We start from the raw sequence: 26,019 nt of genomic DNA on the forward strand, positions 1-26,019 counted from the left end.
AACGTTTTCACCTTTTTACACCTCATTCGTTTTAAAACCAGCTTTATGAAATTGTGACCCAGTCACATGACGAAAACTTCGAAGCCAAGCACAGTATTCCTTATTGCACGAGATATAAACATTTTCACCTTTTTACACCTCATTCGTTTCAAAACCACCTTTATGAAATTGTGACCCAGTCACATGACGAAAACTTCGAAGCCAATCAAATTATTCCTTATTGCATGAGATATAAACATTTTCACCTTTTTACACCTCAGTCGTTTTAAAACCACCTTTATGAAATTGTGACCCAGTCATATGACGAAAACTTCGAAGCCAATCACATTATTCCTTATTGCACGAGATATAAACATTTTCACCTTTTTACACCTCATTCGTTTCAAAACCACCTTTATGAAATTGTGACCCAGTCACATGACGAAAACTTCGAAGCCAATCACATTATTCCTTATTGCATGAGATATAAACATTTTCACCTTTTTACACCTCATTCGTTTTAAAACCACCTTTATGAAATTGTGACCCAGTCACATGACGAAAACTTCGAAGCCAATCACACTATTCCTTATTGCATGAGATATAAACATTTTCACCTTTTTACACCTCATTCGTTTTGAAACCACCTTTATGAAATTGTGACCCAGTCACATGACGAAAACTTCGAAGCCAATCACATTATTCCTTATTGCATGAGATATAAACATTTTCTTCTTTTTACACCTCATTCGTTTTAAAACCACCTTTATGAAATTGTGACCCAGTCACATGACGAAAACTTCGAAGCCAATCACATTATTCCTTATTGCATGAGATATACACATTCTCACCTTTTTACACCTCATTCGTTTTAAAACCATCTTTATGAAATTGGGACCCAGTCACATGACGAAAACTTCGAAGCCAATCACATTATTTCTTATTGCATGAGATATAAACATTTTCACCTTTTTACACCTCATTCGTTTTAAAACCACCTTTATGAAATTGTGACCCAGTCACATGACGAAAACTTCGAAGCCAACCACATTATTCTTTATTGCATGAGATATAAACATTTTCACCTTTTTACACCTCATTCGTTTTAAAACCACCTTTATGAAATTGTGACCCAGTCACATGACGAAAACTTCGAAGCCAATCACATTATTCCTTATTGCTTGAGATATAAACATTTTCACCTTTTTACACCTCATTCTTTTTAAAACCACCTTTATGAAATTGTAAGTCAGTCATATGACGAAAACTCCGAAGCCAATCACATTATTCATTATTGCATTATATATAAACATTTTCACCTTTTTACACCTCATTCGTTTTAAAACCACCTTTATGAAATTGTGACCCAGTCACATGACGAAAACTTCGAAGCCAATCACATTATTCCTTATTGCATGAGATATAAAAATTTTCACCTTTTTACACCTCATTCGTTTTAAAACCAACTTTATGAAATTGTGAGTTAGTCAAATGACGAAACTTCGAAGCCAATCACATTATTCCTTATTGCATGAGATATAAACATTTTCACCTTTTTACACCTCATTCGTTTTAAAACCACCTTTATGAAATTGTGACCCAGTCAAATGACGAAAACTTCGAAGCCAATCACATTATTCCTTATTGCACGAGATATAAACATTTTCACCTTTTTACACCTCATTCGTTTTAAAACCACCTTTATGAAATTGTGACCCAGTCACATGACGAAAACTTCGAAGTCAATCACATTATTCCTTATTGCATGAGATATAAACATTTTCACCTTTTTACACCTCATTCGTTTTAAAACCACCTTTATGAAATTCTGACCCAGTCACATGACGAAAAGTTCGAAGCCAATCACATTATTCCTTATTGCATGAGATATAAACATTTTCACCTTTTTACACCTCATTCGTTTTAAAACCACCTTTATGAAATTGTGACCCAGTCACATGACGAAAACTTCGAAGCCAATCACATTATTCCTTATTGAATGAGATAATAACATTCTCACCTTTTTACACCTCATTCGTTTTAAAACCACCTTTATGAAATTGTGACACAGTCACATGACGAAAACTTCGAAGCCACTCACATTATTCCTTATTGCATGAGATATAAACATTTTCACATTTTTACACCTCATTACTTTTAAAACCACCTTTATGAGATTGTGACCCAGTCACATGACGAAAACTGCGATGCCAACCACATTATTCCTTATTGCATGAGATATAAAAATTTTCACCTTTTTACACCTCATTCGTTTTAAAACCACCTTTATGAAATTGTGACCCAGTCACATGACTAAAACTTCGAAGCAAATCACATTATTCCTTATTGCATGATATATAAACATTTTCACCTTTTTACACCTCATTCGTTTTAAAACCACCTTTATGAAATTGTGACCCAGGCACATAACGAAAACTTCGAAGCCAATCACATTATTCCTTATTGTATGAGATATAAACATGTTCACCTTTTTACACCTCATTCGTTTTAAAACCACCTTTATGAAATTGTGAGTCAGTCATATGAAAAAAAAACTTCGTAAGCCAATCACATTATTTCTTATATTTTGAGACACAAACCTTTTCGTCATTTTACACCTCATTCGTTCTAAAACCACCTTTATGAAAATGTGACCCAGTCACATGACGAAAACTTCGAAGCCAATCATATTATTCCTTATTGCATGAGATATAAACATTTTCACCTTTTTACACCTCATTCGTTTTAAAACCACCTTTATGAAATTGTGACCCAGTCACATGACGAAAACTTCGAAGCCAATCACATTATTCCTTATTGCGTGAGAAACAAACATTTTCTCCTTTTTACACCTCATTCGTTTTAAAACCACCTTTATGAAATTGTGACCCAGTCACATGACGAAAACTTCGAGGCCAATCACATTATTCCTTATTGAATGAGATATAAACATTTTCACCTTTTTACACATCATTCGTTTTAAAACCACCTTTATGAAATTGTGACCCAGTCACATGACGAAAACTTCGAAGCCAATCACATTATTCCTTATTGCATGAGAAACAAACATTTTCACCTTTTTACACCTCATTCGTTTTAAAACCACCTTTATGAAATTGTGACCCAGTCACATGACGAAAAGCTTCGAAGCCAATCAAATTATTCCTTATTGCATGAGATATAAACATTTTCACCTTTTTACACCTCATTCGTTTTAAAACCACCTTTATGAAATTGTGACCCAGTCATATGACGAAAACTTCGAAGCCAATCACATTATTCCTTATTGAACGAGATATAAACATTTTCACCTTTTTACACCTCATTCGTTTCAAAACTACCTTTATGAAATTGTGACCCAGTCACATGACGAAAACTTCGAAGCCAAACACATTATTCCTTATTGCATGAGATATAAACATTTTCACCTTTTTACACCTCATTCGTTTTAAAACCACCTTTATGAAATTGTGACGCAGTCACATGACGAAAACTTCGAAGCCAATCACATTATTCCTTATTGCATGAGATATAAACATTCTCACCTTTTTACACCTCATTCGTTTTAAAACCACCTTTATGAAATTGTGACCCAGTCACATGACGAAAACTTCGAAGCCAATCACATTATTTCTTATTGCATGAGATATAAACATTTTCACCTTTTTACACCTCATTCGTTTTAAAACCACCTTTATGAAATTGTGACCCAGTCACATGACGAAAACTTCGAAGCCGACCACATTATTCTTTATAGCATGAGATATAAACATTTTCACCTTTTTACACCTCATTCGTTTTAAAACCACCTTTATGAAATTGTGACCCAGTCACATGACGAAAACTTCGAAGCCAATCACATTATTCCTTATTGCATGAGATATAAACATTTTCACCTTTTTACACCTCATTCGTTTTAAAACCACCTTTATGAAATTGTGAGTTAGTCATATGACGAAACTTCGAAGCCAATCACATTATTACTTATTGCATGAGATATAAAAATTTTCACCTTTTTACACCTAATTCGTTTTAAAACTACCTTAATGAAATTGTGACCCAGTCACATGACGAAAACTTCGAAGTCAATCACATTATTCCTTATTGTATGAGATATAAACATTTTCACCTTTTTACACCTCATTCGTTTTACAACCAACTTTATGAAATTGTGACCCAGTCACATGACGAAAACTTCGAAGTCAATCACATTATTCCTTATTGCATGAGATATAAACATTTTCACCTTTTTACACCTCATTCGTTTTAAAACCACCTTTATGAAATTCTAACCCAGTCACATGACGAAAAGTTCGAAGCCAATCATATTATTCCTTATTGCATGAGATATAAACATTTTCACCTTTTTACACCTCATTCGTTTTAAAACCACCTTTGTGAAATTGTGACCCAGTCACATGACGAAAACTTGGAAGCCAATCACATTATTCCTTATTGCATGAGATAATAACATTCTCACCTTTTTACACCTCATTCGTTTTAAAACCACCTTTATGAAATTGTGACACAGTCACATGACGAAAACTTCGAAGCCAATCACATTATTCCTTATTGCATGAGATATAAACATTTTCACATTTTTACACCTCATTAATTTTAAAACCACCTTTATGAAATTGTGACCCAGTCACATGACGAAAACTGCGATGCCAACCACATTATTCCTTATTGCATGAGATATAAAAATTTTCATGTTTTTACACCTCATTCGTTTTAAAACCACCTTTATGAAATTGTGACCCAGTCACATGACTAAAACTTCTTAGCCAATCACATTATTCCTTATTGCATGATATATAAACATTTTCACCTTTTTACACCTCATTCGTTTTAAAACCACCTTTATGAAATTGTGTCCCAGTCACATAACTAAAACTTCGAAGCCAATCACATTATTCCTTATTGTATGAGATATAAACATGTTCACCTTTTTACACCTCATTCGTTTTAAAACCACCTTTATGAAATTGTGAGTCAGTCATATGAAAAAAAAACTTCGTAAGCCAATCACATTATTCCTTATATTTTGAGACACAAACCTTTTCGTCATTTTACACCTCATTCGTTCTAAAACCACCCTTATGAAAATGTGACCCAGTCACATGACGAAAACTTCGAAGCCAATCATATTATTCCTTATTGTATGAGATATAAACATTTTCACCTTTTTACACCTCATTCGTTTTAAAACCACCTTTATGAAATTGTGACCCAGTCACATGACGAAAACTTCGAAGCCAATCACATTATTCCTTATTGCATTAGAAACAAACATTTTGGACATTTTACACCTCATTCGTTATAAAACCACCTTTATGAAATTGTGACCCAGTCACATGACGAAAACTTCGAGGCCAATCACATTATTCCTAATTGCATGAGATAAAAACATTTTCTCCTTTTTACACCTCATTCGTTTTAAAACCACCTTTATGAAATTGTGACCCAGTCACATGACGAAAACTTCGAAGCCAATCACATTATTCCTTATTGCATGAGAAACAAACATTTTCGCCTTTTTACACCTCATTCGTTTTAAAACCACCTTTATGAAATTGTGACCCAGTCACATGACGAAAAGCTTCGAAGCCAATCAAATTATTCCTTATTGCATGAGATATAAACATTTTCACCTTTTTACACCTCATTCGTTTTAAAACCACCTTTATGAAATTGTGAGTCAGTCATATGAAAAAAAAATTTCGTAAGCCAATCACATTATTCCTTATTTTTTGAGACACAAACATTTTCGTCATTTTACACCTCATTCGTTTTAAAGCCACCTGTATGAAATTGTGACCCAGTCACATGACGAAAACTTCGAAGCCAATCACATTATTCCTTATTGCATGAGATATAAACATTTTCACCTTTTTACACCTCATTCGTTTTAAAACCACCTTTATGAAGTTGTGACCCAGTCACATGACGAAAACTTCGAAGCCAATCACATTATTCCTTATTGCATGAGAAACAAACATTTTCACCTTTTTACACCTCTTTCGTTTTAAAACCACCTTTATGAAATTGTGACCCAGTCACATGATGAAAACTTCGAAGCCAATCAAATTGTTCCTTATTGTATGAGTTATAAACATTTTCACCTTTTGACACCTCATTCGTTTTAAAACCTCCTTTATGAAATTGTGACCCAGTCACATGACGAAAACTTCGAATCCAATCACATTATTCCTTATTGCATGAGAAACAAACATTTTCACCTTTTTACACCTCATTCGTTTTAAAACCACCTTTATGAAATTGTGACCCAGTCACATGACGAAAAACTTCGAAGCCAATCAGATTATTCCTTATTGCATGAGATATAAACATTTTCACCTTTTTACACCTGATTCGTTTTAAAACCACCTTTATGAAATTGTGAGTCAGTCATATGAAAAAAAAATTTCGTAAGCCAATCACATTATTCCTTATTTTTTGAGACACAAAGCTTTTCGTCATTTTACACCTCATTCGTTTTAAAGCCACCTGTATGAAATTGTGACCCAGTCACATGACGAAAACTTTGAGGCCAATCACATTATTCCTTATTGCATGAGATATAAAAATTTTCACCTTTTTACACCTCATTCGTTTTAAAACCACCTTTATGAAATTGTGACCCAGTCACATGACGAAAAGTTCGAAGCCAATCACATTATTCCTTATTGCATGAGATATAAACATTTTCACCTTTTTACACCTCATTCGTTTTAAAACCACCTTTATGAAATTGTGACGCAGTCACATGACGAAAACTTCGAAGCCAATCACATTATTCCTTATTGCATGAGATATAAACATTTTCACCTTTTTGCACCTCATTCGTTTTAAAACCACCTTTATGAAATTCTGACCCAGTCACATGACGAAAACTTCGAAGCCAATCACATTATTCCTTATTGCATGAGATATAAACATTTTCACCTTTTTACACCCCATTCGTTTCAAAACAATGTTTATGAAATTTTGACCCAGTCACATGACGAAAACTTCGAAGCCAATCACATTATTCCTTATTGCATGAGATATAAACATTTTCACCTTTTTACACCTCATTCGTTTTAAAACCACCTTTATCAAATTGTGACCCAGTCACATGACGAAAACTTCGAAGCCAATCACATTATTCCTTATTGCATGAGATATAAACATTTTCACCTTATTACACCTCATTCGTTTTAAAACCACCTTTATGAAATTGTGACCCAGTCACATAACGAAAACTTCGAAGCCAATCACATTATTCCTTATTGTATGAGATATAAACATGTTCACCTTTTTACACCTCATTCGTTTTAAAACCACATTTATGAAATTGTGACCCAGTCACATGACGAAAACTTCGAAGCCACTCACATTATTCCTTATTGAATGAGATATAAACATTTTCACCTTTTTACACCTCATTCGTTTTAAAACCACCTTTATGAAATTGTGACCCAGTCACATGACGAAAACTTCGAAGCCAATCACATTATTCCTTATTGTATGAGATATAAACATTTTCACCTTTTTACACCTCATTCGTTTTAAAACCACCTTTATGAAATTGTGACCCAGTCACATGACGAAAACTTCGAAGCCAATCACATTATTCCTTATTGCATGAGATATAAACGTTTTCACCTTTTTGCACCTCATTCGTTTTAAAACCACCTTTATGAAATTCTGACCCAGTCACATGACGAAAACTTCGAAGCCAATCACATTATTCCTTATTGCATGAGATATAAACATTTTCACCTTTTTACACCTCATTCGTTTCAAAACTATGTTTATGAAATTTTGACCCAGTCACATGACGAAAACTTCGAAGCCAATCACATTATTCCTTATTGCATGAGATATAAACATTTTCACCTTTTTACACCTCATTCGTTTTAAAACCACCTTTAGCAAATTGTGACCCAGTCACATGACGAAAACTTCGAAGACAATCACATTATTCCTTATTGCATGAGATATAAACATTTTCACCTTATTACACCTCATTCGTTTTAAAACCACCTTTATGAAATTGTGACCCAGGCACATCACGAAAACTTCGAAGCCAATCACATTATTCCTTATTGTATGAGATATAAACATGTTCACCTTTTTACACATCATTCGTTTTAAAACCACATTTATGAAATTGTGACCCAGTCACATGACGAAAACTTCGAAGCCAATCACATTATTCCTTATTGCATGAGATATAAACATTTTCACCTTTTTACACCTCATTCGTTTTAAAACCACCTTTATGAAATTGTGACCCAGTCACATGACGAAAACTTCGAAGCCAATCACATTATTCCTTATTGTATGAGATATAAACATTTTCACCTTTTTACACCTCATTCGTTTTAAAACCACCTTTATGAAATTGTGACCCAGTCACATGACGAAAACTTCGAAGCCAATCAGATTATTCCTTATTGCATGAGATATAAACGTTTTCACCTTTTTACACCTCCTTCGTTTTAAAACCACCTTTATGAAATTGTGACCCAGTCACATGACGAAAACTTCGAAGCCAATCATATTATTCCTTATTGCATGAGATATAAACATTTTCACCTTTTTACACCTCAGTTGTTTTAAAACCACCTTTATGAAATTGTGACCCAGTCACATGACGAAAACTTCAAAGCCAATCACATTATTCCTTATTGCATGAGATATAAACATTTTCACCTTTTTACACCTCATTCGTTTAAAAACCACCTTTATGAAATTGTTACCCAGTCACATGACGAAAACTTCGAAGCCAGTCACATTATTCCTTATTGCATGAGATATAAACATTTTCACCTTTTTACACCTCATTCGTTTTAAAACCACCTTTTTGAAATTGTGACCCGGTCACATGACGAAAACTTCGAAGCCAATCACATTATTCCTTATTGCATGAGATATAAACGTTTTCACCTTTTTACACCTCATTCGTTTTAAAACCAGCTTTATGAAATTGTGACCCAGTCACATGACGAAAACTTCGAAGCCAATCACATTATTCCTTATTGCCTGAGATATACACATTTTCACCTTTTTACACCTCATTCGTTTTAAAACCACCTTTATGAAATTGTGACCCAGTCACATGACGAAAACTTCGAAGCCAATCACATTATTCCTTATTGCATGAGATATAAACATTTTCACCTTTTTACACCTCATTCGTTTGAAAACCACCTTTATGAAATTGTGACCCAGTCATATGACGAAAACTTCGAAGCCAATCACATTATTCCTTATTGCACGAGATATAAACATTTTCACCTTTTTACACCTCATTCGTTTCAAAACCACCTTTATGAAATTGTGACCCAGTCACATGACGAAAACTTAGAAGCCAATCACATTATTCCTTATTGCATGAGATATAAACATTTTCACCTTTTTACACCTCATTCGTTTTAAAACCACCTTTATGAAATTGTGACCCAGACACATGACGAAAACTTAGAAGCCAATCACATTATTCCTTATTGCATGAGATATAAACATTTTCACCTTTTTACACCTCATTCGTTTTGAAACCACCTTTATGAAATTGTGACCCAGTCACATGACGAAAACTTCGAAGCCAATAACATTATTCCTTATTGCATGAGATATAAACATTTTCACCTTTTTACACCTCATTCGTTTCAAGACCAGCTTTATGAAATTGTGACCCAGTCACATGACGAAAACTTCGAAGCCAATCACATTATTCCTTATTGCATGAGATATAAACATTATCACCTTTTTACACCTCATTCGTTTTAAAACCATCTTTATGAAATTTGGACCCAGTCACATGACGAAAACTTCGAAGCCAATCACATTATTTCTTATTGCATGAGATATAAACATTTTCACCTTTTTACACATCATTCGTTTTAAAACCACCTTTATGAAATTGTGACCCAGTCACATGACGAAAACTTCGAAGCCAACCACATTATTCTTTATTGCATGAGATATAAACATTTTCACCTTTTTACACCTCATTCGTTTTAAAACCAACTTTATGAAATTGTGACCCAGTCACATGACGAAAACTTCGAAGCCAATCACATTATACCTTATTGCATGAGATATAAACATTTTCACCTTTTTACACCTCATTCGTTTTAAAACCCCCTTTATGAAATTGTGACCCAGTCACATGACGAAAACTTCGAAGCCAATCACATTATTCCTTATTGCATGAGATATAAACATTTTCACCTTTTTACACCTCATTCGTTTTAAAACCACCATTATGAAATTGTGACGCAGTCACATGACGAAAACTTCGAAGCCAATCACATTATTCCTTATTGCATGAGATATAAACATTTTCACCTTTTTACACCTCATTCGTTTTAAAACCACCTTTATGAAATTCTGACCCAGTCACATGACGAAAAGTTCGAAGCCAATCACATTATTCCTTATTGCATGAGATATAAACATTTTCACCTTTTTACACCTCATTCGTTTCAAAACCATGTTTATGAAATTTCGACCCAGTCACATGACGAAAACTTCGGAAGCCAATCACATTATTCCTTATATTTTGAGACACAAATCTTTTCGTCATTTTACACCTCATTCGTTCTAAAACCACCTTTATGAAATTGTGACCCATTCACTTGACGAAAACTTCGAAGCCAATCACATTATTCCTTATTGCATGAGATATAAACATTTTCACCTTTTTACACCTCATTCGTTTTAAAATCACCTTTATGAAATTGTGACCCAGTCACATGACGAAAACTTCGAAGCCAATCACATTATTCCTTATTGCATGAGAAACAAACATTTTCGCCTTTTTACACCTCATTCGTTTTAAAACCACCTTTATGAAATTGTGACCCAGTCACATGACGAAAACTTAGAGGCCAATCACATTATTCCTTATTGCCTGAGATATAAACATTTTCACTCTTTTACACCTCATTCGTTTTAAAACCACCTTTATGAAATTGTGACCCATTCACATGACGAAAACTTTGAAGCCAATCACATTATTCCTTATTGCATGAGATATAAACATTTTCACCTTTTTACACCTCATTCGTTTTAAAACCACCTTTATGAAGTTGTGACCCAGTCACATGACGAAAACTTCGAAGCCAATCACATTATTCCTTATTGCATGAGAAACAAACATTTTCACCTTTTTACACCTCTTTCGTTTTAAAACCACCTTTATGAAATTGTGACCCAGTCACATGATGAAAACTTCGAAGCCAATCAAATTATTCCTTATTGTATGAGATATAAACATTTTCACCTTTTGACACCTCATTCGTTTTAAAACCTCCTTTATGAAATTGTGACCCAGTCACATGACGAAAACTTCGAAGCCAATCACATTATTCCTTATTGCATGAGAAACAAACATTTTCACCTTTTTACACCTCATTCGTTTTAAAACCACCTTTATGTAATTGTGACCCATTCACATGACGAAAAAATTCGAAGCCAATCAGATTATTCCTTATTGCATGAGATATAAACATTTTCACCTTTTTACACCTGATTCGTTTTAAAACCACCTTTATGAAATTGTGAGACAGTCAGATGAAAAAAAAAATTTCGTAAGCCACTCACATTATTCATTATTTTTTGAGACACAAACCTTTTCGTCATTTTACACCTCATTCGTTTTAAAGCCACCTGTATGAAATTGTGACCCAGTCACATGACGAAAACTTCGAAGCCAATCACATTATTCCTTATTGCATGAGATATAAACATTTTCACCTTTTTACACCTCATTCGTTTTAAAACCACCTTTATGAAATTGTGACCCAGTCACATGACGAAAACTTCGAAGCCAATCACATTATTCCTAATTGCATGAGAAAAAAACATTTTCGCCTTTTTACACCTCATTCGTTTTAAAACCACCTTTATGAAATTGTGACCCAGTCACATGACGAAAACTTTGAGGCCAATCATATTATTCCTTATTGCATGAGATATAAAAATTTTCACCTTTTTACACCTCATTCGTTTTAAAACCACCTTAATGAAATTGTGACCCAGTCACATGACGAAAAGTTCGAAGCCAATCACATTATTCCTTATTGCATGAGATATAAACATTTTCACCTTTTTACACCTCATTCGTTTTAAAACCACCATTATGAAATTGTGACGCAGTCACATGACGAAAACTTCGAAGCCAATCACATTATTCCTTATTGCATGAGATATAAACATTTTCACCTTTTTACACCTCATTTGTTTTAAAACCACCTTTATGAAATTCTGACCCAGTCACATGACGAAAACTTCGAAGCCAATCACATTATTCCTTATTGCATGAGATATAAACATTTTCACCTTTTTACACCTCATTCGTTTCAAAACTATGTTTATGAAATTTTGACCCAGTCACATGACGAAAACTTCGAAGCCAATCACATTATTCCTTATTGCATGAGATATAAACATTCTCACCTTTTTACACCTCATTCGTTTTAAAACCACCTTTATGAAATTGTGACACAGTCACATGACGAAAACTTCGAAGCCAATCACATTATTCCTTATTGCATGAGATATAAACATTTTCACCTTTTTACACCTCATTAATTTTAAAACCACCTTTATGAGATTGTGACCCAGTCACATGACGAAAACTGCGATGCCAACCACATTATTCCTTATTGCATGAGATATAAAAATTTTCACCTTTTTACACCTCATTCGTTTTAAAACCGCCTTTATGAAATTGTGACCCAGTCACATGACGAAAAATTTCGAAGCCAATCAGATTATTCCTTATTGCATTAGATATAAACATTTTCACCTTTTTACACCTGATTCGTTTTAAAACCCCCTTTATGAAATTGTGAGTCAGTCATATGAAAAAAAAACTTCGTAAGCCAATCACATTATTCCTTATATTTTGAGACACAAACCTTTTCGTCATTTTACACCTCATTCGTTCTAAAACCACCTTTATGAAAATGTGACCCAGTCACATGATGAAAATTTCGAAGCCAATCACATTATTCCTTATTGCATGAGATATAAACATTTTCACCTTTTACACCTCATTCGTTTTAAAATCACCTTTATGAAATTGTGACCCACTCACTTGACGAAAACTTCGAAGCCAATCACATTATTCCTTATTTAATTAGATACAAACATTTTCGACTGTTTACACCTCATTCGTTTTAAAACCACGTTTATGAAATTGTGACCCAGTCACATGACGAAAACTTTGAGGCCAATCATATTATTCCTTATTGCATGAGATACAAACATTTTCACCTTTTTACACCTCATTAATTTAAAAACCACCTTTATGAAATTGTGAGTCAGTCATATGACGAAAACTTCTAAGCCAATCACATTATTCCTTATTGTTTGAGATATAAACATTTTCACCTTTTTATACCTCATTCGTTTTAAAACCACCTTTATGAAATTGTGACCCAGTCACATGACTAAAACTTCGAAGCCAATCACATTATTCCTAATTGCATGATATATAAACATTTTCACCTTTTTACACCTCATTCGTTTTAAAACCACCTTAATGAAATTGTGACCCAGTCACATGACGAAAACTTTGAAGCCAATCACATTATTCCTTATTGCATGAGATATAAACATTTTCACCGTTTTACACCTCATTCGTTTTAAAACCACCTTTATGAAATTGTGAGTTAGTCATATGACGAAACTTCGAAGCCAATCACATTATTCCTTATTGCATGAGATATAAATATTTTCACCTTTTTACACCTCATTCGTTTTAAAACCACCTTTATGAAATTGTGACCCAGTCACATGACGAAAACTTCGAAGCCAATCACATTATTCCTTATTGCATGAGATATAAACGTTTTCACCTTTTTACACCTCATTCGTTTTAAAACCACCTTTTTGAAATTGTGACCCAGTCACATGACGAAAACTTCGAAGCCAATCACATTATTCCTTATTGCATGAGATATAAACATTTTCATCTTTTTTCACCTTATTCGTTTTAAAACCACCTTTATGAAATTGTGACCCAGTCACATGACGAAAACTTCGAAGCCAATCACATTATTCCTTATTGCATGAGATATAAACATTTTCACCTTTTTACACCTCATTCGTTTTAAAACCACCTATATGAAATTGTGAGTCCGTCATGTGACGAAAACTTCGAAGCCAATAACATTATTCCGTATTGCATGAGATATAAACATGTTCACCTTTTTGCACCTCATTCGTTTTAAAACCACCTTTATGAAATTGTGACCCAGTCACATGACAAAAACTTCGAAGCCAATCACATTATTCTTTATTGCATGAGATATAAACATTGTCACCTTTTTACACCTCATTCGTTTTAAAACCACCTTTATGAAATTGTGAGTCAGTCATATGACGAAAAATTCGAAGCCAATCACATTATTCCTTATTGCATGAGATATAAACATTTTTACCTTTTTACACCTCATTCGTTTTAAAACCACCTTTATGAAATTGTGACCAAGTCACATGACGAAAACTTCGAAGCCAATCACATTATTCCTTATTGCATGAGATATAAACATTTTCACCTTTTTACACCTCATTCGATTTAAAACTTCTATGAAATTGTGAGCCTGTCATATGGTGAAAACTTTTGAGTCGACTTTTTACAATTATTTTCTTTGAGTTTGTAGTATCCCATTTGTGAGTTCATTTTCTTGCAGTATGTGATGATACAGAATTTGTATGCGGTGATGGAAGATGTATTTCATTAGAGAAGGTCTGTGACGGAGTTCATGATTGCTCACGGGGTGATGATGAGAATGACAACGTCTGTCATAATTGTACTGCTTTAGTTTTGTATAAAGGTGATAAGATTGGCTGTCACTCACAGCTATGCAAAAATGATAGCATTTGTTCCTGCGATGGTCAATTTAATTGCTATAAGTAAGTGACAATTAATTGCATTTTCGCTTATATCTTAATTTCATTTCCTGTATTCTTTTTTCTAATTCTATTTTAGTTTTCGTCTATTTATTTTAATTATATTTATCCTGTTGCGAAAATGATAGCATTTGCTCCTTTGATGACTAACTCAAGTATTATAAGCAACTGCCCAGATGATTAAGTGAATTTTATTATTATTAGTTTGTGCCTTTTGTATCATATACTATATTAATTACTTTAATTATGTTTAGACTTATTTTGAATCAACTTAGTATTTATTAAATGAATGGTTTTACCACGATTCCAAATGAGGTTTTACATGCTGATCTTTTTTTTTATACCACCTCCTTCCAACATAATATTTTTATTTTTTAACGTCAGTGCCTCTCAAATCTACTGCTAGTACTACTAAAATCTTACTGTAGCACCAAGCTGCCTGATGCCAAAACAGCTTAACATGCTTCTTTTCCGCTCCGATTTTGTCAAAGTTTCACTCTTTGCCCACTGTCACGAGGTCCCAATTCCCTTTAAGTCTTTCCTTTTTTCTTTTTTCCCACCCCTTCAGGGATAACCTGCTTTTCTCTTACTTCCCGCAAACGGCAGAAATATGTCGGTTCACTGCAAGTATATGTTTAGCCTTTTCCGAAAGACAGGTTTAACATAGTTTCGTGGGGGGTCAAAAAAACATAAAGGCATTAGAGACAAATCGGCCCTAAACATTAGGTGTTAAACAGCCATTTATCTTCTTCAGGAAGCTTGCAGGGGGGAATGCTCGTATATGCTCGTATGTTTTATTGTTTCCCGGAAGAAACGTTCTAAATAATTTTATCGATGTTCAAGGCAACATTAGGAAGAGTACAATCTGTCCTGAACTTCATGGAGTAAGTCACCCATTACCTTATTAAGGAAGCTTGTGGGTGGGTGTGCTCGTCAAAATACATCGATTGGCAATTGTTGGCACTTCATCTTGTGATCTGTTTTTTTCTGCTTTTTCTTCTTTTACTATTTCGTTTTGAATTTGAATAAATCACAAGGGCTGTGACAGCCAAAAAACACAAGAAAGTCAAAAGAGTCTGAAGTTTAGCGAATTACTATATTGAGCAAAATTTTAGAAAGAACAAAGAACTTTGGCAACTAAAGGGTATGCACCTTAGCAATTTATTATTATACAGCCAAATTTGGTAAACATCCAAATAACTAAGGAAAATGAAGAGCCTGAATCTCTTTGATCTAAATTGTAAAGCCAAATTTTACAAAGAGCCAAAGAACGTGGGAAATTGAGGAAACTCCGAACTTCAGCGATTCAGCTTATAGAGCCAAAGAATCCTCGAAACTTGAGAGAGTCAGAACTTTTGTAGTTCTATTTACTCAGCTAAATCCGTCAACGAGCCAAAAAAGAGAGGAAACTTGGAGAGTCTGAGCCTTATCAAGTCAAATTAGCCCTAATAGACGAAGATAGCATTATTTTTCCATAATAGAAGAATTAATCCAAATATTTAGATCAGCACCTTTGGCACTGATGTTTTTCAGAGCTATTCTTTATTTATCTCGATGCTATTTTTTTTTCTGAATCTAATAGAGGTCTACGACACTATCAAACAAAATAATACGATTGATCATAAAATATATATTAAAATTCACATATATTAAAAACGTTTCTTATTTCTCTACAATTTAGTTTAATTCTCATGACTGACTGACTTCAAAAACATAACATAATTTACTTGATAAATCGCACCACCTTCGTAATGTTAGAATGGCGCTTGAGCTCCCGATTAATTTTTTTTCTTATAGCCTGAATTTATCAGGTTTTCCAATGTAGTTCCTTGGCCTTAGTATCCAGAAAGCAGCTAACTCTAGGCTAGTGTTTACTATGCAGAAGTGTTTAAATTTTATAAAGAAACTTGAAATGATGTTCTTCAAATCGTGAGGTCTCTTTCTTTTCGAGGTCTCCTCTTACGGTTTTTGCTTGAAATTCAATTCTCATTCTTAAAAATGCCTTTAAAACTTCTATTTCTTTTTATTTATCTTTTTTCTGTTCATTATTATTTTTGTATCATAGTAATAACTACCCTCATTCAGTTTCATAATTATTTTTTTCCTTCGTTTCTTTTGTTATTCGCCGAATGGTATTACATTACTTTTGCTTCCGCTTTTGTTTAGTTGGACACCCTCACAAACTTAGACTGCATTGTCGCAGCCAATTATCATTAGTTTTAATTAATTTTTTGTTATTACAATAATTGCTACACCATAATCACTCACATTAAATGTAATAATGTAAAGGGTTGACCATAATGTTTTATTGTCTGGTACTCTAGTTAACACCAATATTAAGAAGTAGTTAACTATTGTTAATGACAATTACCTTCTGGAATATAGTTTTAGCTAGGGTTTGCAGTAGAAAAACAGGGTCCAATCACTGAAATTGGGATTTTTATACCCAAGTAGGGGCTTCTTTGGACCTAAACTTTGGCAGTAGCAATTCGGTAAATTTCGGTTCGCTCTTAAATCAATACATATAATAGATGGCGTAATAGTAGAGCAATAATAATAGTAATAATAATAGATGGCGTAATAATAGATAAGGTAGAGCAGTCATTTATACTTTCTAGCAAAAACCAAAGTTTAATTATTATGATTTAACAGTTATGGTTGTGGAGTAGGGAGTTTGGAGGTAATACCTCAATGTAGGTCTGCTCCCTATTTTATTCTCTATATTCGCTACTCAGGGAATTAGGGAGCAATCCCCCCCTAGATTTTAAAAACACATTTTTTGGATTTTCATTACAAAAATCAAGCCTCCCTCCCTCAATTGATTTTGAATAGTACTTTTGGTACTTTCCCATTATATGGGCACTTCTAAAAAGTCAAGTTTGGTTAATGCTAATGAAATAAAATAGGATGAATATATAATAGTTTATAAATAAATTAGGGCTATATATTTGTACATTAGGGGGAGTAGGGGTAAAGCAGCGCGTATATTAAATACGTAACCTAACCTAGGTCCCTTCCAACCCCCCCCCCCCCCATAAACCCCAAAAAACAACAGTTTAAATATCGTATGCGCAATGAAAACCACGCTATGGATTGCATTACTCTGAAGCCGTCTATTGAATTAACCCGTCAAAAACGGTTTTTTGTGACTGGTTTCCTTGTAAGTGCCCATATAATGGGAAATTACCGTACTTTTTTTTATTTGGTAAACACCAAAATTAGCAATCGGTATCCCTATTTAGATATCCCTTTCAAACTCTTGTTTTCCAAAATTACCAATCCACTGTCCCGATTTTGGTTCCAAAGAGGCCGGACCCGGGTCACGAAGAGCTGACTTTAGACTAGCAGTAACAGGGTAATTCCCATCTTTGCTTATTTAGTATTTTTGCTTAATTTTGATTCTAGGTCCGAAACAGAAGAGTGTATCAACAAATCCAACGTTTGTGATGGAACTATGGATTGCTTGAATGGCGAGGATGAAGATTTCTGCGTCGGGATAAGCTCTGACAAAACTGGACGGTAAGAAACCAATTGAGTATGTCCCTTATTAATACACATGTTTCACTTTCATCACATGTTCCATATAAGCAGTGGTGAACTTATCAGTGTTTTAAACCAGATCTTTACCTTGATTTCTATTCGTCGGCCAAAAATCTGTTCAGTAGGAATAAAAAGCTATTGCTAGTCTGCTAGTCTCCTGTTCCAAAGAGAGACTAGTTTTCTTTACTTTTCTCTTGTTTTTATGTTTTAATCCCATTGGTCTATATCTTGGACGTATTTCTGTTATCGAATCAAATTATACCTTATTTCTGGAGAGAAAAAGAGCCCAGCCTTTTACCAACTGGGTTAACTATTGCTTCGGGTCAGCTACTCCTAAGTGCCAAATCTAGGCTGACAAGAAAACGTAATTTCTGGTGAAACCAGGGTTTCCACCCGACTGAAATTCAGTCTACTAAAATCGGAATCTAATTTTTTTTTTTTCTGAATCTCTGGAAGATAACAACAACTTTTGTTTACTATAAATCATGATTTTTTACTAGATTTTGGGAAATTTACTAGATCATCTAAATTTCTAGATTTGTTTTTTTTTCTTACGAGATCTAGTAAGTTCCTACTGACAGTGGCAACCCTGGGTGAGACCAGTAGATCTACCATTCTAAAACCTGATTGGTTCTTTTGTTTCTGGCTCTGGATCTTGATTCGTTCTGGCCATTAACTAATGCTTTAGATCTCTAATTTTGAGTTGCATCCAAGACTGACTAGGATATGTAATTTTTAGAGAGACAAATAACTGCCTTTTTAAAACCGGATTGTTTTTTGTTCTTTTTTTTTAGAAATGCTAGTTAAAGGAACAAAAATCCTTTTGATTCACGCTATTTTCTTACGAGTGAACTCTGTTTCTCTTTACCTATACACTCATTGAGCAAATCAGTTTTATTAGTCGTCTCACAAGTATGTAAATATTTCTATGAGAATTCTTTTTGTATTTTTTTGCTTTTAAGTAAATCAAAATCAATAACTTGTTTTTAAAAAAAAAATAAAAAAAAACAAGGATAATTTCAGCAAGTAAAAAAAAGAATAATAGGCAAGTGGAAGATAGGTTTATCGGAACACAAATCATCAATCAACAAAGCCATGAAGCTACACCAAGTACCCGAGAATTTTCATTTCGCCTTGGCTTAGCACGTTTATGATAACCCTTACCATTTATTTCATTTGACAACCCCTCCATTATTTTCCCCTGTTTAAGATCTAATACAAGTTTTTGTACTTGTGTATTATACGGTACACACTCGAGAAGTGAAGTTAGGTTAATCATAATGAAGTATACCAAAATATGATGAAAATGTAATACTTTAGTAACAAAACTATGAAAACTACTGCAATTAATTATGGTAGGAGGGGGGGGGGCACAAAACGCATTATATTAAATACCTAACCCAACCAAAATACCATCTCTATATATTAATTATTTAATAAAAATATACCTACAATGTATATTTCAACTGAGCCTAAGCTAATTTTCTTCAAATACTGACAGGTATAAACAGGTTATTGTCTGATCCGTAGATCCAAATTATCGAGTGTGTACCATGTAACGCACAAGTAGGCTACCCAAGTTTTTAGGGAGCCAATTGAAATCAAAAGCATTTACACAAAAAAGTCGCCGTTACTAGAAACACTTGAGAAACTTATTTAAGCCCCATTTATAATTAACTTATTAATTAGGATCCTTCATTTGATCTTTTTTTCATGAAGTCATATTTCATAAACTCATACAATATCTGTAAATAACATACCTGGTAAGCAAAAACTTAATAAGAAACGATTTCCCGTTTTTGAATAGCCATAATGTCTGATTTTTCTGTTCAATTGCCCTTCCAATGTTTTTTTTTTATTCTTTTTTCATTCTTTTTTCCTATTATTCTTCTTCTGAATTTATTTTTATTGATCTGTATGATTTTTCTTTCTTTTTTTGGATTTTATTATCCCGGGTTTTCTTTTTTATTTCTTTTATTTTGTCACACTTAGCCAATGTAGTCCTTAAAATTATTTATAGCTTATTCTATAAATTTTAACTGAGCCAAGAGTTAAATTTAAACATTTAAGGTTTTTGAGACGCTGAATGCCTAAAAGGGGAAGTGGGAGATATTAAAGGATAAACATATTACATAAGACCTATGAAACGTGCATCATTACATGATTAAGAAGTGTGGATTTGGGGTGTAAATGCTCGTAAAAAAAAAATTAATCCATTTTATCCCATTTGTTATTGTTCAACAATTTAACAAAAATTTCACAGCAGTTAAATCATAAGGCTCAGAAGCAAAGCCTGACCGATTTCAGTCTACCAGCCCCCTCATGTGTGCGTATTTGTAAGGAATAAAACGGTAAAAAGTTACAAAATTTAAGTAAATGCTTAAACCAAAATTTTTTTACAGTATGAGACCCCTTTTCCTTTAAAAATATCCCTTGATGCACAGTTAATACTCATTTAAAGATATAGGATACTATTAGATGAATTTTTATTAATGCTATACAAACACAAACACTTACCAAAAAAATTAAAAGTCTAGCAAACGGAGAGCAGAGCTCGATGTGTCAGTTCAATTACTACTACTGCTACTATTGATAACAACTTCCCGTAGCATCAAGCCGCCTGAGGTCATCACAATTACGCACGCTCCTCCTCTATCCCGATCTGTTCAAAGCCTCCATCTTTACACCCTTCCAAGAAGATCAGATTTTCCTTAAATCCTTCCTTTTGACCTCCATTCCACCCTATTGGGGGACGACCCTCTTTTTTTGGCCCTAGATAGTTGGCCAAAAAGGACGATCTTCGGGAATTTGTCATCCTTCATCCTCAGAACCTGACCTAGCCATCTTAACCTTTCTCTTAATAGAGACCTGGAGAATAGGGCAGAGCTACATTTTTATAGCTCACTGTTTTAAAGACAGTCAGTGAGAACGGTACCCAAAACAATTGGTAGAAAATTCCTTTGGAAAACATCCAACACATCCTCCTCCGTCTTTTGGAGCACCCACGCTTCAGATCCATATTTGACCAGTGTCATCACTGTAGCTTCCAATATTCTAATCTTGGTTCTCAGACTTGTCTTTCTCTTCTTCCAATCTTTTTTCAACTGTGAAAAAACACCATGGGCCTTGGCTATTCTAATTTTAGTACCTTCACTGCATCCACCATCATTAGCAACAATACTACGCAGGTAATAGAAACCATCCCCTTGACCAATCTTCTCATTATCTTAAACAACCTCTGCCCCTTCATTCATTCCTTGTCGAAAAAACTTAGTCTTCTAAAAATTCATTTTCAAACCTATGCTTGAACCCTGAACTCTCGAAACCTCCACAAAATCATTCATTTTGCTAACATTTTCACCTAGAACACTTGAATCATAAGCATAATCTAAGTCTAGGGAGAGTTTTACTTCCCCATTTGATTTCATACTTTCCCATGGTCTTAGCCGTGTTCCTTAGGACCAAGTCAATCAAAATGATATATATAAGCGGGGATAGGAAACAACCTTGCTTAACTCCTGATTCAATACTAAACCAGCTACTAACTTTGTTTCCCACCTTAACCGCAGCAGCATCGTCGTGCAAAGCACTAATCACTTGCGCTTGCTCATAATCTACAAAACTTAGGACTAAAAGGCTCTTAAAACTTTATCTACACCATCTCAAACTGTAAAAGTATCATCATATTAAGTAATTTGCTTCATAAGGAAACTAAGGTAATGCTGGAACCCCCGAGTGAGTACATTGATACAAGGAAAAGAAAATAAAGACTTCAAAAGCAATAAGGAACGTTAAATAGTCAAAAGTGAAAATTTTCTATTCATAGCAAGTTTACCTATAGCATGTCGGAGCATTAAGCTTACACAGTTTGGCACACGGGTCCAATAGACTATATTTTTTTATTAGGTAGGAATTACTACGACTTCACGGAGGAAATCGCAACAGAAACTTGGCATATTTAAAAAATATATGCTTCTTTTTAAGACGATCAGATTTACTAAATATTCGATAAAATAGTACTAAATAAAGATTATGTAAAAGTGCCACACTGATTTAAGTCCTTCTAAGAAGTTAATCAGGCTTTTGTGACCAAGGATTTGGTACGATTTCATTGTGTTTCCTCCAGAGGGACTTGTTGGCCTTGAAGTCAAAATAATGTTCGTGTTTACGCTTGTATGTAAAAAACTTGTCTTCTTATTTCTCGTTCATGTGATTTCATGCATTCTTATGTTATTAGCGACAAAGACCAAAACAGGCATAAAACAGGTTGTTCGAGAGGCAATTGAAATTATAATCAAAATAAATAGTAATACTTCTTTAAATAGGGATTTAGGGGAATATTCACTTAATGCCTTATATACAAATTTAATTAAAGTGATTGAACTAATTATATTAAAAACCAGTAAACAATTCCACTCAACCTGTTACGGATACAGCTTCTAGGCTGGCTGCCAAAAACGCAAGATTAGCTTTAAGAGATTGTTTGTAAGTGTTTTTTATTCAATTTGAATGAATTGTCTTTTTTCACTTCGCTTGATGTACCATTCCTCTTTGAACTTTCTTGAAGTAATGATACTAGGATTGTTTTGAAAATATTTTAGTTTCAAAGTTTGTATTATAATGTAAGTTTTTTATATTCTTTTTTTTCTTCGTTTGTTTTGCTGAGGATGGCCCTTGGATATAGAGTCGAAATATTCATTTAAATTTGCGTTCCGCAGTCTTGTATAAAAAATTGCCCTATTATTTCTACTTGTTGCCCTTATGTTATTATTTTGCGTGGCATAATTTCAGTTGCAAAAAAATTATATACCCCACCTTTAAAGAAATTCAGCTTGTTTTGTTGTGATTTAAGCCTATTGTTAAGTTTTAAAGATCGATAGTAATTATTATTTCTTAGCGATTAGAATTCCAGATATCAACTCTCACAAACTTCTATATTCCAACAACTCTTATAAAGAACTTAGATGGAAATCAAACAATATTAAAAGATATGTATTAACCGTCTTTTGATTTGGGAATTTTATTCAGCTAACTTCTTGCCAATGAAATCAAATCTTTTAATCAAATTTGAAATCATTTAAGTTTTAAAAAGTTCAAAATCATTATTGCAATCTAATCTCAACTGTCTCTGGGGATTTTTAGCATTTCTCTTTTCCTTTGGGTTGTTTAGCAAACTATTGAACTGTTTTATTTGTTGTTTTTTTCGGGTTCAATTTAAATCCAATGTTTAATTTCAGGGGAGGCTTTCTTGAGCCCTCAGGCTATCTTATGGTACAAATAAAAGGGTCATGGTACACATACTGCGATGAATTTTCAAGCAACACCACAAACATCTACTGTGAAGTCATCCTAGGCTCAAAGCTAAATGAAGTTCGTCTTTTTGAGTTTGAACATGAAGAGTCATGTACTAAAGGCTTGGCAAAAATCAACTGTGCAATGTAATTCGATGGCTGCACTATTGGCTGTTTTTATTCGTTGTCGGCTAGATATTATTTACCTTAACTAAACTTAAGGTAATTCTGTACTTAAACTTTAGGTAAACGTAATAAACTTAAGCTACGATCTATTGAAGAAAATCTTGAAGTTAATTTTTTTTATAATTCCTTTCTTTGAACTAATAAAATTTATTTTGAGGATTGGAGTCTCCTATCAGAGTCAACTAGCTAGCATATATTAATTACAGAAATTTAAAATGACGTCAAGGCTTAGTGTGACTTCGAACTAGGAATGATGAGCGTGACGTCAAGGCTTAGTGTGGCCTCGAACTAGGAATGATGAGCGTGAGCGTGATTTCATAAGCAATTAATCATTTAATTTATTTTAAAAATAAAATAGATAATTTTACTATTTCTTAATGTTTTAGTCTCAACCCACAAAGTTAAGGTCAGCCATCTTGAAGGTTTTAAAATTTAATTTGTCCAAATCAATACGAAGTTAAGAATTTTGAAAACTTGGAAGAAAAGGTAGATATTTTCGGTAATTTGGAAATCTACCTTTTACTGCAACAGTTTTCATAGGACTTTTCCTCTTGTTTCATTAATCCAAGATTATGAGTTTGGTCCCTTTTATGGCCGGTAATGGCAGTTTTCATTAGAATATTTCATTAGAATGTTTTCATTAGAATGTTTTCATTAGAATGTTTTCATTAGGCAGTTTTCATTAGAATATTAGTGTTTGTAGTTTAGTGTTTGTAGTTTAGTGTTTGTTTCATTAATCCAAGATTATGAGTTTGGTCCCTTTTATGGCCGGTAATGGCAGTTTTCATAAGAATATTACATTAGAATGTTTTCATTAGAATGTTTTCATTAGGCAGTTTTCATTAGAATATTAGTGTTTGTAGTTTAGTGTTTGTAGTTTAGTGTTTGTTTCATTAATCTAAGATTATGAGTTTGGTCCCTTTTATGGCCGGTAATGGCAGTTTTCATAAGAATATTTCATTAGAATGTTTTCATTAGAATATTTTCATTAGAATGTTTTCATTAGGCAGTTTTCATTAGAATATTAGTGTTTGTAGTTTAGTGTTTGTTTCATTAATCCAAGATTATGATTTTGGTCCCTTTTATGGCCGGTAATGGCAGTTTTCATTAGAATATTAGTGTTTGTAGTTTAGTGTTTGTAGTTTAGTGTTTGTTTCATTAATCCAAGATTATGAGTTTGGTCCCTTTTATGGCCAGTAATGGCAGTTTTCATTAGAATATTAGTGTTTGTAGTTTAGTGTTTGTAGTTTAGTGTTTGTTTCATTAATCCAAGATTATGAGTTTGGTCCCTTTTATGGCCTGTAATGGCAGTTTTCATTAGAATATTAGTGTTTGTAGTTTAGTGTTTGTAGTTTAGTGTTTGTTTCATTAATCCAAGATTATGAGTTTGGTCCCTTTTATGGCCAGTAATGGCAGTTTTCATTAGAATATTAGTGTTTGTAGTTTAGTGTTTGTAGTTTAGTGTTTGTTTCATTAATCCAAGATTATGAGTTTGGTCCCTTTTATGGCCGGTAATGGCAGTTTTCATTAGAATATTAGTGTTTGTAGTTTAGTGGTTGTAGTTTAGTGTTTGTTTCATTAATCCAAGATTATGAGTTTGGTCCCTTTTATGGCCGGTAATGGCAGTTTTCATTAGAATATTAGTGTTTGTAGTTTAGTGTTTGTAGTTTAGTGGTTGTTTCATTAATCCAAGATTATGAGTTTGGTCCCTTTTATGGCCGGTAATGGCAGTTTTCATTAGAATATTAGTGTTTGTAGTTTAGTGTTTTTAGTTTAGTTTTTGTTTCATTAATCAAAGATTATTAGTTTGGTCCCTTTTATGGCCGGTAATGGCAGTTTTCATTAGAATATTAGTGTTTGTAGTTTAGTGTTTGTAGTTTAGTGTTTGTTACATTAATCCAAGATTATGAGTTTGGTCCCTTTTATGGCCGGTAATGGCAGTTTTCATTAGAATATTAGTGTTTGTAGTTTAGTGTTTGTAGTTTAGTGTTTGTTTCATTAATCCAAGATTATGAGTTTGGTCCCTTTTATGGCCGGTAATGGCAGTTTTCATTAGAATATTAGTGTTTGTAGTTTTGAGGATTAAAAAACGTTGTCTAATTTACTT

At 33.5% G+C, this 26,019-nt stretch overlaps 1 protein-coding gene across 1 annotated transcript in view; it reads left to right on the top strand.

Annotated features, from left to right (window-relative positions):
- LOC148945598 (uncharacterized) overlaps positions 1-24,065 on the top strand; it is a 240,017-nt gene extending 215,952 nt beyond the window's left edge. The window contains exons 21-23 of the mRNA XM_089098857.1: positions 14,676-14,898; positions 18,301-18,414; positions 23,673-24,065. Of these exons, the coding sequence (XP_088954983.1) occupies positions 14,676-14,898; positions 18,301-18,414; positions 23,673-23,877 (542 nt within the window). The 3' untranslated portion in view covers positions 23,878-24,065. The remainder of the gene's footprint in view (positions 1-14,675; positions 14,899-18,300; positions 18,415-23,672) is intronic.
- The last annotated feature ends 1,954 nt before the right edge of the window (positions 24,066-26,019 follow it).

This window comes from Artemia sp. Qi Xiang Cuo, chromosome 13 (assembly GCF_049724085.1).
Source record: "Artemia sp. Qi Xiang Cuo chromosome 13, ASM4972408v1, whole genome shotgun sequence".
In the NCBI taxonomy this organism is placed as follows: domain Eukaryota; kingdom Metazoa; phylum Arthropoda; class Branchiopoda; order Anostraca; family Artemiidae; genus Artemia; species Artemia sp. Qi Xiang Cuo.